At 52.9% G+C, this 15,722-nt stretch overlaps 1 protein-coding gene across 1 annotated transcript in view; it reads right to left on the bottom strand.

The window, feature by feature from the left end:
• Positions 1 to 15,722, bottom strand: part of NRG2 (neuregulin 2) — a 163,291-nt gene that overhangs the window by 12,649 nt on the left and 134,920 nt on the right. Inside the window, exons 3-5 of the mRNA XM_006923329.2 lie at positions 15,192 to 15,310; positions 7,488 to 7,608; positions 1,210 to 1,268 (exon numbers count right to left, since the gene is read on the bottom strand). Coding sequence (XP_006923391.1) covers positions 1,210 to 1,268; positions 7,488 to 7,608; positions 15,192 to 15,310 — 299 coding nt within the window. The remainder of the gene's footprint in view (positions 1 to 1,209; positions 1,269 to 7,487; positions 7,609 to 15,191; positions 15,311 to 15,722) is intronic.

Raw genomic sequence — 15,722 nt, 5'->3', positions numbered from 1 at the left:
GGGGGGGGGCGGGGGGCGGCAATTTCTAGACTTTTGTGTTGTGGCCTGGGGAGGTTTGGAAAGGCTCATTTCTCCACCCTGAGACCCAAATCTCCAAACCTCCTTCTCCAAGGGCCACCTAAAGGGCCTCCTGGGTCTTGTCCTTGGCCTCTCTTGGAGCTCTATCTCTCCATGCCCAGGCTCCTTCAGTCTGGTTCCTAATTCCTCATGGGACCCAGAAGTCCTCCCTGGAGGAGGTGGGGGTGGTCTAAGCAGGGGCCAAGTGTGCTCTGGAAAATGGGTGACAGGGTCCAGCTTTGTAGGCCAACAGACCACAGGGCCCAAACACAGAGTCCAAGGCCAGCAGTGGCTTTTTGCTCTGCTCCGCCTCCACCTGGTGGCACTTGAAGGAACTACTTCCAGCCCCAAATAGAACTCTCCACAATTACGGCCTCATCCACCTGCTGCAGGGCTCACATTTTTTTTTCCAGCAAACTGTGCACACCAGAAAGCTCCAACCCCAGAAGAGGAAGAAAGGAAGGGAACGAACACCTGGATGGGGACTCAGACCAGAGAGGGCCTAGAGAGGGTCACCAATTATCCCTGGATTCCTTAGTCCCTCTATCTTTTGGCACCTTCAGCATCCCCTACTGCACCCCGTCCCATAGCCACATAAATGTCTTCGGTCTCTAGCCAACATGGAAGCCATTGCCCTAGGGGCTGTACTCCCTCAACTTCTCTCCCCCACTACCCTTTCCTCCCAAACCAAACCAAAACCAACTCTGGCCAGACCCGAAGGCTTTCTGAGAACTTATTTCTCTCTCTCAAGCACACCAGCACACACGTGCACACACTCACTGCCCGGCCCCATCAGTGACCTGACATCCTCAAACAGGCCTTCATAGCCAGGCGAGGCCTCCACAGATACTTCTTCCCATGCTGGTCAGGCTGCCTGACCCAGAAGCAGTGAGGAGGCCTGAGCATGGCTCCAGCCGGCTGCAGGGAGAGCTCAGCGTTACTGAGCCTAGGCAGTATAGCGATATGGGGGTTGGGGGTGGCAAGGGCGTGTCAGTCTCCTCTGCACAGGCTTCCAGTGAAGCACTGAGGACTGAGAGAAGCCCAGGACACCCCCATGAACCCCCCTAGTCTCGCTAAGCAAGACCCCATCCCTCCCACAGGGGGAGAATATCAGTCACCAGGGAAGAAAAGAAATAGAAGAAAGAGACATACTGGAGAAGTTGACCATTGCGAACTGTTGACACCTGTCCCCGGTGTATCCCACAGGACACCTACCAAAAGAAAGAAAACCAGAAAGAGAGAGCCAGGATAGCAAGACACAGGCATTGCAACACCCCGGCACGGGCTCCTGCCAATGCCAGCTGGGTTCTTTGCCACTGTTACCATTTGTACTGGCCTTGCCACTCTGCCCCTTACCTGTAGCCCTGAACTTTAAACCCAAGGATTAGGCCAAAAATGAAAAACAAAGCAAAACAAAACAAAACAAAAGAACTTACAAACCGAAATACAAAAAAGAGAAACAAAACAAAACAGCCAAAGATCAAAACAACCAACACCCCTGGCCCTACGCCCTACGGTGGGGGGACTGCACCCGGAAGCTTTCTAAGGAGCAAGGACTCGTGTTTGTATCTTCAAACATACTTTGCTTAGGATCTGGCATGTACAATCGCAAAGGCAGTTTCTCCAAACATCTCTGTCCGAAGAATCCGTTTGGACATCTGGAGAAGGAAAAGGGGAAAAATCACAGAACAAACTGGCATCATCCGCGAGGCTCAGGTTAGAAATCAAAGTGCACAGTGATGAATGAGAAAACCAAGTGGGGCGCTGGGGCACACTCGTCACGGCAGGGGCTGGAGTCGGGGCTGGGTGGAGGGCTCGGAAATCTCCTTCAAAATCTCTCTAATAGATGTGGCTCCGTGGGTAGTGGGGAGGGGTTGGGGTAGGGAGGAGAATGATACAGGGAAGCAGCGGAGGGAAATTGGGAACTTACTGCCTAATTGTCCTAATGGTTGTTGAGCCCTCCCTTCTGACCTGCCTGGGACCCCAGGTGGCCAGAACTGGACTCCTTGGGGCCAGGCGGTCAGCAGGGAGGGTGCTGGTGGCCTTTTTGAAAACCAGGTTCTGGGGAGCCACGCCTAGGCCCTATCCAAGTGTTCTTTCCAGGGCCTTGGGCAGGTTTTCTCATCCATGAAGCAGCCTCCAGAAAGCTCAAAGGAGAACTCTGGAATGCTGTTCCCCAACTATGTGCCCATGACAAAAGGGACCTTGGAGATGTCTCATCTGTTCTCTTGAATAGGGTTCTATGGCCAAATAAGTTTAGGAAATTCATTCCTAGGTGTCCTTGTTCAGTTACAATGCACATTGACTATGAAAAGTTTTGTAGGAGGAAAGAGCTGAACTGTCTAGCATGTCTCAAACTTATTTGACCATGGAAGTTGTTTTCTGAGGAACCCTTATGAACATGGTTTGAGGACAGCTACCCTGGAGCAATATACATGGGGAAGCTTAGTGGGGAACAGGTAAGGCTGGAGAGGAGCTGGAATTACCAGTGTCCCAAAGCTGATCTGCGGAGGCCAGGGGCAAGGCGTCTGGCCTCGGGTGGGAAGAACCACAATAGGGGCTGCAGCAGGCTCTCCCTGGGGCCCCTGAAGCCTGTTCCATAGCAGGAGACTACTGGCCGTCTGGGATACCTGTCTTTCCCCCATGACCTGCTCCTCCATCCCTGCCTGGCCATGGCGGGGCTATTCTTCCATGCACCACCCACTCCCATCTCCCTGACCTTGTCTTCCCCTCCAAGTACATTTCTTTCTGCTCTTTGGCTGCCACTCTCCTCTCAAGTGAGTCCCTATCTTACAGATTCTGGGAGACATGCCCAGCCCTGTAGTCTTTTCTGAACCCCAGCAAGAAACTTAGGGCCACACTGAGCCCCCTTCCCATACTCAGAGATAGATTCATGCTGTCTATGCCTCTTCTTCCTTAGAAAATTAGGTCAGCCCAATACCAGTGTCCCCTCAATAACAGGTCACTGTTTGACATTAATGAGTAACTTCCTCATGAGGTGAGTGTACTCTACCTCTTAGCATTTTAGTGTATACCAACCATCAGTAGCCCCTTGAGCTTATAGGGGATGGTGGCCATTGGCTGTGATTGACACAGGGCCCCCAATCTGATCTGGAGGATCGGGAGTGGTTGGTGAACAGCTAGTAGGAATTTCTCTTGGTCTTGATGGTGTCTCCCTCAGGGGAGGCAGGAGGCTAGTCCTACAGTGGTGGCAGTGTGTGTATGCAGTTGTGCCTGGCCAGTGGGTGGTGGAGGATGGCTGGAAGTGTGTCTGGAGAAAGTAGGGTGGGCTACAAATGAAGCTGATGCATGCTCATCCTGTTAAACAGGGTGGCTCAGAGGAGCAGGCTACCACCTTGTCAACACATCCTGCTCTGATCCCTGGCCCTCATCCCCAATCATCCCAGCCCAGGAAAATGCAGGTCGTGGCTAAGGCTTCCCAACCAGCTCTAGTCAGGCTCAGCTCTTCTTCCTCAGCTCTCAGAAACTGAAGTCTACTTGGGATGGGGACTAGAAGGGGAGAAGTGATTTTTCAAGCAGCAGCACCTTTGGGAGCAGAGGATAAAGACCTAGGAAGTTGCCAAAATGACTCTTGGAATTTGCAAAGGAAGAAGAAAGAGATAGGTTTGTCTGTGTCCAATGTCTGAGATTAGCCCGGCTCTTCTTGGAGACAGGGAAAACGTGTGTGTGTGTGTGTGTGTGTGTGTGTGTGTGTGTGTGTGTGTGTGAAAACCGGGGAGTGCTGGAGGAGACAAAGAGAAGTCCATTCCCAATGCTGACAGTCTGGGGTGCTGTCTCATGGCTCTTGGAGACCAGTGATAACTAAGCACACCCCTGTGTCCCTGATCCCACACCCAGCCGGGACTAACCTAAATGTATCCTCATATCTTTCATGGCCACTGAATTGCACAACTCTGGGTGGCGCCATGGACTTGGTCTACAGCACAAACACGCCCCCTGGAGTTGTACGATATTGTCCTAACCTTCCTGCCCTGAGAAAGTGTGTCCCCACTGGCTGAACCAAAGAAAAGACAGTGAGGGGTGGGCACAACGTGGGGATGGGGAGGATTGACACCCCATGCTGTTCTTTGGGAACTGGCTCCTTCCAGGGGGCTCCTGGACACTCCTGTTCTCTCCTTAGCCTCACTTGTTGAGGATGAACCACATCCTGAGGCTGGGGCTTCCCTAGAGAAGGTTCTGGGCTGGGCCTACAGTCCTCTCCATCCTGCACCCAGGACCAGGTAACAGGGTACAGGCAATGTTAGCCTGTTACCCAGGCGTGGAGTCTGAACTCAGTGTGGGTGGCTGGCTGGTAGAGGGTGAGTTCCCACTCAGGGACCGACCTGGCACAGGAGCAGAGGGAAGAGTTTAGAAGGAGCGGCATATAACAGCCTCCCTAGCCCTTCCCGCTAAGTCATCAGCTATGACTATGGGAAGGTCTGTGCCCAGGGCTGGAGAAGAGCAGGAGTGAGAGAGGGGCAGAGAGGAGAGCCCACGGGCTGCGTCTGGAGCGACAGAGAGGTTGGGACTCTGCCTCCCCATTTTCCCGCCCCACCTCCCGGGCCTCAGTTTCTCCTTTTGGTAGCCTGGGGATAATGCCATGTGTGCTGCCCTCACCCGGGGGGAGGGGGAGAATGAAGGATGAGGGTGTGCCCCAGGCACTGGAGGGAGGGGAAGGGTCTCTGGCCTCATGAAGGGGTGGGGTGGTGATGTGGAGAAGATGAGCAGGCACAGGGGTATGGGATGGGAGAATCACCTGACAACGGGGTGGGGGAGCAGAAGGGGGATGAGCTGATGGGAAAGGGAGGCATGCCGCTGGTATGTGCACAGGGCTGGAAAGAGAGTCTTGTTCTGTCATCATCCCCTGAACCAGTCCCCAAGAGTCACGCACCAACCGTGCTCTACAAAAACACGGAGAGAAGAGGAGAAAGCAGCAAGAGGAGGTGCAGAGGCCCCTGTCTGGCCCGGACAGGAAGCAGTCCCCTTGATTTGGACCCCCATTTTCAAATCCCCTTAACTTTTCCTTTTTTAAACAAAATTCAGTATCAGTGACACTGTTTCTTTTGGCTCTGAATTCCAGAAAAACAGGAGGGACGGAGTGTGCCTGCTTTCCAACACCCCCGGCAGGGCTCTGAACCAATACACAACAACAAGTGTCAGAAAACCAGGAAGGAAAACTGATTTTTATAGAAACTGGAATGAAACTGACCAGTCTAGTTTCATTATCCAAGCTAAGCGGAAATGCAAAAAAATCAAAATAAAAAGTAAACAAACAGCACAAATGGTAAGACGTGAGTCCCGTTCCTGAGTTCTCTCCTTTGTATTCCATTCAGGTGTCATCAGGAATCCCAAGAGGCCTGCCTCCCTTCCCTCCCTACTCACCCGCCCCCAGAATGGCCTCTGGGCTCTGCCCGGCCCCCCTCCCCCCTGTCCTTCTCCAGCACAGCTCTGAGGACCTGCCCTCCTGGCTGCAATCCCCACCAGGGCTGCCCCCTCTCCCCTGAGGGCTCAGGGAGTCAGGGAAGTGGGTTCCAGGGAGGGTTGACATGGGAGGCGGTGGCCCTGGGTACCAAGTTCAAGTGCTAAGCAGGGACCCCCCAGTTGCCTGGGGGGAGGGGAAACAGGACACCATCTTCACAGTGGCTCAGGCTCCTGCCCTCTATTCTTCTCAGGTGTAGCTGGGTGGGACGCAGAGGGATACAGCCTTGATGGCAGGGCCCTCTGGAAACCCTTTAGCTCATCACTCTCTTTCCCACACTAAACTCTCTGGCACTGGAGTTCTGGGTCCCCATGGTTCTCCTCAGCCCTGGCACCTGTCCTGGGTGGCTGAAACCTTCCCTGCCTGGAGCCAGGGATGATTTCAGTGGCATTGCTAGATTCTCTTCAAGGTTCCAGGGTCTAAGGGGCTAGGGCAGAAAAGCCTGGTGTGTGTGTGTGTTGGGGGTGGACAAGAAGGGGGTGTAAGGCTGGGCTTTCTCTGAGTTGTTCCAGAACCCTTATGAGTTTCTATAGGTATATTTGAAAGAGCTCACAGCGTTATCAAGGCTAGAATGTTCCCCAGGGTCTGTAGCATTAATGTGGCAGCCTCCTAGAGGCAGAAAGAGGGAAAAGATGAGGGGCTGAGTCTGGGCTGAGAACTTCCCTAGGGGGCCTGCTGTTTCTGTTGGGACTGTCCCCTGAGATTCGGGATGGGGGAGGTCGGGGAGGGGATGGCAGCAGGTAGAGGGTGGGATGGGGAAGGAAGCTGGCAAAGGAGGCCAGCTGGGTCAAGAGGCACAGACCAGCCTGACAGTCCAGGCCCAGCTAGCTGCACACTGAGGGAAGAGTGTGAAGGAGGCACAGCCCCTCACTATCACTTTGTGTGGTGGGCTGGTCTTTAAAAGTCCTGGCTAAGGCTATAGTCAGGAGGGAGAGCAGGAGAGCTGAGGAGCGCTGAATCTGACTTTGTCTCTGGGGAGGGCAAATGCCTCTCTCTGAACCTCCATCGATACTCTGGTGGCCTTTGCCCAGATGCCATGGGAATGGGGCAGCTTTGGCACCTTGCCAGGCCCTAGGCTTGGGCTGCTTTGAAAACCCAAAGTTGTTCACTAGGCTTCCCTCCCACTCCTCTTCAGGATCCAGCCAGAACCTGTGCTGCCTTCACCAAACACCCCCTCCCCGTCCTGTTCACCCATCAGAGAATCTGTCAAGGGGGTGCTGTGGGCCCAGCTGTCCAGAAGATCTGGCTGGGCCTGAACGAGCCCTCCTTGATTACTATGCTCCCACCTGTCCCGTTTGCTAAGCTCCTGGGAGGGCCTGCTGGAGAGTAGGCCCTGGCCCTTAGGGAGGCAGAGAAGCCCCAGCTTGAGCTTCTCCTCAACCGTGACTTCCCCCATTGGGCCACACCCAGAGTGGTGTCCCTGCTGGTGTCCCTTCACCCCATAGAGAGGGGCTAGGAAATGAAGGAGCACAGGCAGCACCCAGGGCAGATCTGGACACTGGGGTCCAGCTGGTCCTGAGGTGAGCACTGAGGCTGGAGCCCTCTTCTCCCCTCAAGGCTCCAAGAGCAGACTCTCAGCTACCAAGGGCTCGGGACTCATGCTCTGCCTGACCCTGCCATGCTCTTCACTTCTGGGGAAGACACATCCTGGGAGAGAGAGAAAACTCAATGCCCAGTCATAGACTGGCATCCCCATCCCCCTAAAAGGTATTGGTGAAAGAGCGGACACCGGGAGATGGGGCGAGTAGGGGCCTGCGGAACGAACTGCAGAAGCCCTGAGCCCTTTAGCGCTTACCTCTCCCTCTATTCCAGAAAGTGGATAAAACCTCCCTGTCTATACCCCTTGGGGACCACTTCTCAGTGTCTGGAAGCCCACTTTTCTTAGAGCCCACCACTTCTGCCCTCTCTCACCCTGTTCTAGCCCCCAGGCCCACCCCCACCGGTCACTTACTTGCAGGAGAGCTGGTTGATGCCCTCGATGTAGTAGCAGACACCTCCATTGACACAGTAGGACTTGGCACTCTCGTTGCACTTCCGGGCATGTCCTGACCAGGATGACAGAGTGGTGCTCACTAGAGGTATGAGAGATATGTGCCAGTAACGTACTGAGACCACCTCTGGGCCCCAGGCATCACCTCCTTCAGGACCCATCTCAAAGCTGGAAGGTTAGAGACTGCAGGGGTGGCTGGAGAGGGAAGGTCTGGGGGTCCCTCCCAGTCACTAAGGCAAAGGGGAGGCCACCGTGAGCTCTGACCATCTGCCTAGTTCCACCCCACACCCGTGCTCTGGGCAATCCTCCAAAGGCCAGGAAGATTTTCTGTTCTTGGAGGGGGCGAGAGGCTAGCAAAAACTGCTCCCTCTGTAAGACTGGGCTTGAACGCTGTTAACCCAGACTATACATCTGATTGATCAGCTCCATCTGATAAATGAAAATAACTAAAGCTCTGCTCTCCCGTGGGATGGCATCTGGAAAGCTGGTTTCAAGTGAAAATTCTCGACTTGAATGCCAGTTTCCATCTGTAAGCTAACCCCCTGGGCTGTATATCCAGATCGGGTCGCCAGAAAGGGGTTCCTGCTCCGCCCACCCCAGCCTCTGGGGCTCTCAGGGCCTCACTCTCACCCAGCAGCGGCCTCCTGACTGAGGTGACACATTCTACCTTGGCTGGTCCTGTCTCCTCAGGGATATCGAGTCTCTACCACCCCCCTAAGTGATGAGGGGTGAAAGGAGGAGGACAGCAGGCACTCCGCGCCCCTAGTGTTTAGACGTGTGGGGAGACAGATGGAGCGCGGGGACGGGGAGTGTATACACAGCGCGTCCTCTGTATATGTCTGAGGAGCTGGCTGATAAAACCCAGCGGGCAGGGCCAGCTCCCACCTTCCCCTCCGCATCATGCCTGCTGCTGGTCTGGCATCCTTAAGCCCCACCCCTGCTGAGGTATCCTGCCTACGCTCAACCCTACACCCAGCTGGGACCCACATGCTGGCTGAGAGAGGCCTCTTGCTGGTCTCCGTCCCAATTCTGGGTCACTGAGACCCAGGGAACTAAGAAAGGGACAGAGAAGAGAAACAGCTGAGGTGACCATGCCTGTTAGTTATAAAATCCTGTTGCTGGAAGGACGCTAGAGGTTGTTCTGCCCTTTGGTTACACTGCCAAGGGAGAGTGAGGAAAGAGAGCAGGGAAGTGCCTGCCCAGAGTTATGATGTGTGTTGTGACAAGACCTCTGAACTCCTGATGCCTGATTGAGCATTCTTGCCAGCCAGCCAGTCCCTCGTGGAAGAGCATGTCAGCACCAAAGCTTGACATAAGCAGATGAACACAAAACTGATGTGGGCCACAGGCCTGGGTCTTCTTGTGAGCCTTGGCTAAGCCAGAGAAATCTCAGCCTGGACCTGCCAGGCTCAGCTTGGCTTCTACTGCAGTCACGGGTGGCAGAGCCTGTCCACTGTAGCACTAAGTGAGCAGCAGACAGCAGCAAAGATGGTGGCAGGAACCATAGCTGTCAACTGTGCTCATAGAGGCCTTGGGAGGCAGTAGGAAACTCCTGAGGGAAGACGGGGCCCCAGCTGGGATGCATTGGCTTGGGATGCCAGAACCATGTTGTCATGGGGACTAGGGCCCCAGAAAGGCTAAAAGGGAGGCCAGTTGGGGAGCTGGTCACAGAGGGTGTGGGAGGAAGTGACCATAACCTTTTCCACCTTAGAAATAAGTACCTTAAGGTCACACCCATGATGGCAGGGCCTTCACAAGGCAACATGTCTGTACACCCTCGTCAGCATACCTGTATTTCCTCACTGTGTTCTCCCATGTTTGGGGAAGTGAAGATGACACATTTGGACTCCAAATTGGAGAGTCTGGCTGCTCCCTTGTTACCTCCACTGGGATGGCTCCGAGCCACCCCAAACTCAGCTGCCAATCACCTGCCCAGCCACGTGCTCCTCCAGTCGTGGTCACCAGTGACTTCACAGCACAAACCTATGACCTACAGGGCATCTTTGATTCTTGGCCTCTTTTGTTCCCCCTGCCATATGTCACAGAAGGCTGCCTTTTTACCTCCTCACAAGGCTCCATCCATGTCTCTCTCCTGCCTCCTCAGCCCAGGCCATGGTCTCGCTGGTGCATGAGCACAATAGATTCCTCACTGATCTTTCTGCCCTCACCCTTGCCTTCATCTCTAACTTTTTTACTTTGCAGCTACCAAAGTGGTCTTTAAAATATGTAAATTGATCAATCACTTTCATGATCAAAACCACCAATGGCTTCTATGTGTACTCAGAATAGAGTCCCTCCACCCCTCCCAGGCCTAATCTGGGCCTCCCCACCTCTCCCGCTTCATGTTCTGTCCCTCTCTTGCAGTATATTCAGACTACACTGGCTTAGTCCGGCTCATCTAACAAGCCAAGTACCTTCCTGTCCAGGACTTTCAAAATATCAGTGTCTCAGAGAAGGCTGTTCAGGCTCCTCCTTACTCCTTCTCTTAGCTTCATACACATGTACTTGTCATACTGATTCTAATATAATTAAATGATTAGTTCTGCCATTACTAGCTGTTTAAAGCTTAGCCCCTCCCTTAGAATGTAAGCTCCATTCAGGCAGGAGCCATGTCTGTCTTGTTCACTCCTGAACCTTGGCTGATAAGATAACTTTTCTGTAGATTAAAGCATTGTCTCCTATTGAAATGCAAATATTCCTGGGAGGTCATCAGAGAAATGACAATCAAAACCACAGTGAGATACCATTTCACACCAACTTGGATGGCTGTAATCAAAAAGGATGGATGATAACAAGTGAAGATGAGGAGAAATTAGAACCATCATACATTGCCAGTGGGAATGTAAAATGGCACAACCACTTTGAAACACAGTCTGGAGGGTCCTCAAAAAATTAAACATGGAACAATCCCAGTCCTAGGTATATATATACCTGAGATAACCGAAAACCTGTACACGAATGATATAGCAGCATTATTCATAACAGCTCAAACAACTCGAATGACCCAACAACCCAAAATGATGAATGGATAAACAAAATGTGGTATATCTATTCTGTGGAATATTATTCAGCCATAAAAAGAAAGAAGTACTGATACATGCTACAACATAGATAAACCATGAAAGTATTATATGAAGTGGAAGAAACTACTAATGAAAGGCCACATATTGTATGATTCCATTTATATAAAATGTCAGTAAGTAAATGCGTAGAGACAGAAAGAAGATTAGTGGTTGCCAAGAGCTAGGGGAGGGAGAAATGGGGAGTGACTGCTGATGGGTATAGGGTTTCTTTTTGAGGTGATGAAAATGTTTTAGAATTATTGGTGAAGACTATCCAACTTTGTGAATATACAAAAAAGCCACTGAATTGTATACTTTTAAAAGAGTGCATTTTATGGTATGTAAATTAGACCTCAAAAAATGAATTTAAAAAATGCTTGGGCAGGATAAACCCAGGAAGCCTCTATCAGCCATAACGTCTTGGTGTGAGTGGGTTTATGAGGGACCTGAAGGGAGAGTGGGTCAGGAGAGAAGCTGATGCTGTGGGGAGGCTCTCCCTGCTGCCAGCTGCTGTAATTGTTTTTCTCTCTTGCTCATGGAAAAACCTCTGCTTATCTTTCAAGACCCAGATCAAGAGTCTCTTCATCCATCGAGGCTCCTCTCCTGCCTGCCCAAATGCCCCCTTTCCCTTTGGTAAAGTTATCTATACTTTTTCTTCAGTGTGTTAGAACAGGCAGATGCTTTGAGTTCAGGTTTTAGCTTCTGTCATTTAAAGAACTTTGGTGGGAGCCCAGACAGTAACTCCCCAGAGCTCAGAACAAGATCTTGCTGAGTAAGGTCTTACTGCATGTGTGTGTGTGTGCACGCACGCACGTGCGCATGCTTGCATGTGTATGTGATTAAACAGCTAGCCTTTTTAAGCCCCCAGGTAAGGAACAGGCCCAGAAACCTCTCCAGGGCTTCCATGGTCCTGTGACACTTCAGGTCGAACGTGCTGCCCTCTGGGTGAAAACAGGCCTAGCCTGACATCCCGGAACTGGTACAGCCACCAGGACATTTCTAAGTTCTCTTTCCCCTGGGGACGAGGAGCTAGTTTCTCTAACTCAAAAGTGGGTTGGACCAAGTAGATTGTTTTGTTAAAAGCACCACAAACTTCTTGCCGACTCCTCTTCATCGCAGCCAACTCAGGAACGCAGCCTCTTGTGAGCTGGCTGAGCTGTGAAGGGTGTGCTGTGATGTGGGGAAGGAGAATTGAGCCTCACCAGAACAGAGCTACACTAGGCAGCCAAGAGCCACCGTGATGCCACTTGAGCAGCCACTGCTCCTTGCCAGCCCTCCCATGCCCTCTTCTGGCCTCCCCACCTACTAGCCCTGGCTACCCTGGGGCCCAGGCGGGCCAAGCCAACCCACCTTGGGATGTGTCAGAGGGGGGCAGGCACAGCTGCCCACTACCCGCCCTCTACCTGCCTCCCCAGGGTGTGGTTGCTGCAGGTCTTCTGGGTTCCATGGGTAAACAGGAAGCCTGAGCATCTCTGCTGGGAAAATGACATCCCCTGCAGTGGCCCTGTTCATCTCCCCACATCAAGGGTAGGCTCTTGCCTGTCATGGACTCAACAGGGCAACAGAAGAGGTGTGGTATGATGTGGTGTGTGTATGTGTGCGTGTGCGTGCACACGCGTGTGTGTGTGTGTAGTGTGGTGGCTAGGTGCACAGGATGTTAGCCTCAGCATCAAACTCAGAATCCCAGAGGTTTATCTATGAGCAAGGTAGAAGGAGCCTAGAGATCATCTAGCTCTGCTTCAGATAGGAAGACCTAAGGCTAGGGAGGTGGAATAACTCGCTCAGGGTTGCATTGCAAAGCTAGGACCAAAGCTCTGGACTCTTTTCACCACTCTGCCCTGCCACTCTCCTGCTAGCCTGGAGGGACAGGAGGCAAGGAACCCTGTGGGAAGCCCTCAGGGCCAGCCCAAAGCTTCACTGGCTCCCAAACTGATCAGAACTTGGGCTGCTGAGGGCTGACCAGAGCCTGCATGGGGGGGTGGGTTGCAGCTTATCTGAGGGGTTCTCACAACAGTCCCCAGGCTCAGGCCCCAAGCCCTGTAAAGGCAAGAGGGCACTAATGTGGTTTTCTGCTTGGGAACCTTTCCCTCCTCCTCTGCTAACAGCAAGCCTCCCCCACCCCCCGCCGCCTCCCGCCATAGTTCTGGCAGGGCCACACTCATAATCCTCTGCCTCTCAGTATCCCCTCTGCACACTTAGAGGCCTGGCAAGGATGGCACCCATCCCCCTGAGCACAGTGACTGGGCCAAGTGAGGCACATCACCTAAGCAGGGGCAGTCAGAATCCATCCCTGTGACTGAATAGACAGAGACAAAGCTATCTCTGGGTGTCGAGTTGGGATGATGTAAATCTGGAGCTGTCTGAAGCCATGGCCTCCTCTCCCCAATCCATTCCCCAAACAAGGGAGAAGCCCATTTTCCAGTAGGGGAGAATGAAGCCAACACCAGTGGGAGAGAGCGTCCTGACCCCTGCTCTGCGTCTAGGGCCAGTTCTACCTCTGGATGTCTCGGTTTCATAAGCCAATAAATACATTGCTTCAGGTAGTTTTAAGTTGGGTTTTTGTCAGTTCTAACCAAGAAAGTCTTGAATAATAAAACAGGACACCTCAAATCCAAAGTGGACCTGAGACTGTCTGCCCACTCTGGCTGAGGTGGCAGGTGCTGGACTCCTGGGAGGCCCATGTTCCCAGGCTTGGAGCAGGTTGGGATGAGTGGGGGGCCCAGGTACCCCCACAGCAACCATGCCCAACCTGGGGCATTGTGGAGGCAGTTAAAGAACTTGTAGCAGGTTCTAAGTCCTTTTATATAATATTTCCCAGATGCCTGCTATGAACCCGGCAGTGTGCTAGGCCCAAGGGCCAAGGTGGTACGCGGGCCCCCCAGAGAGAATAGATTCAGTGTTTGCCAACTAATTTTACATTGTATAGCTCTATCACTAACCAGCGGTTTGACTTTGGGCAGAATATTTAACCTCTCTGACCTTCAGTCTCATAATTTATAAAATACATCATGGCCTTGAGTAAGGGCTCAAGAGATAATGGGAAGCCTGGCACAGAGCATGCTCTCAGTGACTGTAGTTTATTGCAACTCCTGGGGAGAAGGCATCATCCCTGCTCTCCCACTCTCAGGCTCATCATTCCACTGGGGAGGTCACACCCACAGAGGAAGCTCAGCAACAGTATGAGAGTTGAAGAATCATCGAAGGCTAGAATTCAAGAGATACACGAAGACCACGATTGGCCAAGAAGTGGCCCAGGGATGGGGCCTGAGCTGGGAGTAGTACTGTGATAGGTTGGAGTGGTCAAGGAGGAAGGCTGACTGGGCGAGATGGTGTGGGAGGAAGAATAAGAATGAGATGTAAGGGACTAGCTGCAGTCAGGGTTGGAAAGATCATTTGTACCTTTCCTTGAGAGCTGGGCTATGGGACAAAGTCTTTGTGGCTCCATGGGGTGGGTGCATGACAGGATAAGTGTCTTATGAGGCTTTTGCTTTGGTTCAGGTAAATAGGGATGAAACCTGGGCCAAGGTTGCTCCTGAGGTGAGATTGGAATGTAAAGGACACGCGTGAGCAAGATCCAGAAAGAAGCCTGACCAGGACCCAATTGCTACAGTAGTAAGGGGGATGGAGGAGCCTGAAAGGCTGGGAGAGCGAGGGGTCCCTCATAACACAGGGCAGACAGGGTCTGAGTTGGGTCTTCCTCCAAAGGCAGGGCTCAGGACAGAGGATGTTCCACAACGTTAGGTTTAGAAAGACCTAGAAGGCTCTATGGTGGAAATACAGGTGGGTGACGACAGATACAGGATTAGAATCTATGACAAGGCAGGAGTTGGAAGTGAACCCAAATAACCAGAGAGCCAAATGGTATGCTCACTCTGTGGCTGTCAGGAGGAGGGAAGAGGCCTGTGCAACCGCTAGAGTAGAGGGGTGCAGCCTGAGGACAGGCAGTTCTGGTGCCTCCCCAGTCAAAGGAAATGACTAGGGCCAGAGGGCACAGCCTAGCAGGAGGCAGCCTCCATGCTCGAACTGGACCCGCCACTGCAGAGAGGGGACAATAGGGTGACCTGAGCTCTTGACCTTATAAGTTTTCAAGAGAGAGGATGACATGTGGGAAGAGGCCTGTCATCACTGAACAGAAGCTGTCCCCGGGGCCAAAGACACACGAGCCTCCTACCTTGGCGCTGTGAGGACAGCTGCCTGCACGTGGGTGCCTAGCAAAGCGACAGGCAACAGGCAGGCAGCTCGCACACATATCCTGGGCCTGCCTCTCCCTGGAGCCCAGTTCCTGGCAGCCTAGCCTCCCATAATTACCTTCTAAAAATATCCTTCCCCCACCCCCACCTCTTGATTTCAAAATATTTAGTTTTTAGGGTATTTAAAATGAGAGCTGGCGGCTCTTCCAGGCCCAGATAACAAAGCTAAACATTTATGCTTCGACTGCATTTCTCTGAATCGGCCCAGATCTCGGGGCTTGATATGGCAGCAGCAGGAGGGAGGGGGGTCAAGTGCAAGACGGATCATGTGCTGGCCTTCTGAGGGTTGTGGGGGGACTGGCCCGCCCCACTGAACCCCTGTAGGACCCCTCCCTTTGTAGGGGACCACCTACCGCTGTTGACGTGGAGCCGGCCTTTGACCGAGTCCTTCCCCAGGATGTTCTCGGCCTCGCAGACATACTCCCCGGCATCCTCCATCTTCACCTTGTTGAACTGCAGTCGTGAGTTCTTTCTGGTTAGGGAGAGAATAAGAGGGGGAGAGGTGTGAGCCAGGGTCCAGGCTGGCTGTGGCTCCCCAGCGGTCACCCAGCGGTCATGTCTCCCATAAGCCGCAGTGGCTGTGCAGGGTGGATGGGAAGTAGAGTCTGGGGTCTGGGTGGAACGCTGAGTCCCTGGAGCTGGAGGGAGACCTGGGCACTCGAGAGAACACAGGGTGGGGCTAGTGGCTACACATATGTTCTAAATCTATGAATCCCCACATCTACTTTTCCAGGGCTGGGCCTTATTTGCAGCTATTTTTCTGGGGATCCCTTAGGAAGTCACATGGCCACCTCCCTCCTCTTCTTTCAGTGCCCCTCCCCCAGTCCTGGTGTTTTCCCCCACACTCCCAACAGGTCAGCCAGTGGCTCACCAGCTACTTAGCC

The sequence above is a fragment of the Pteropus alecto genome, unplaced genomic scaffold (genome assembly GCF_000325575.1).
Source record: "Pteropus alecto unplaced genomic scaffold, ASM32557v1 scaffold78, whole genome shotgun sequence".
NCBI classification, from domain to species: Eukaryota; Metazoa; Chordata; class Mammalia; order Chiroptera; family Pteropodidae; genus Pteropus; species Pteropus alecto.
Note: the sequence above shows the minus strand (reverse complement) of the source record. Positions and strands in the feature narration are given on the sequence as shown.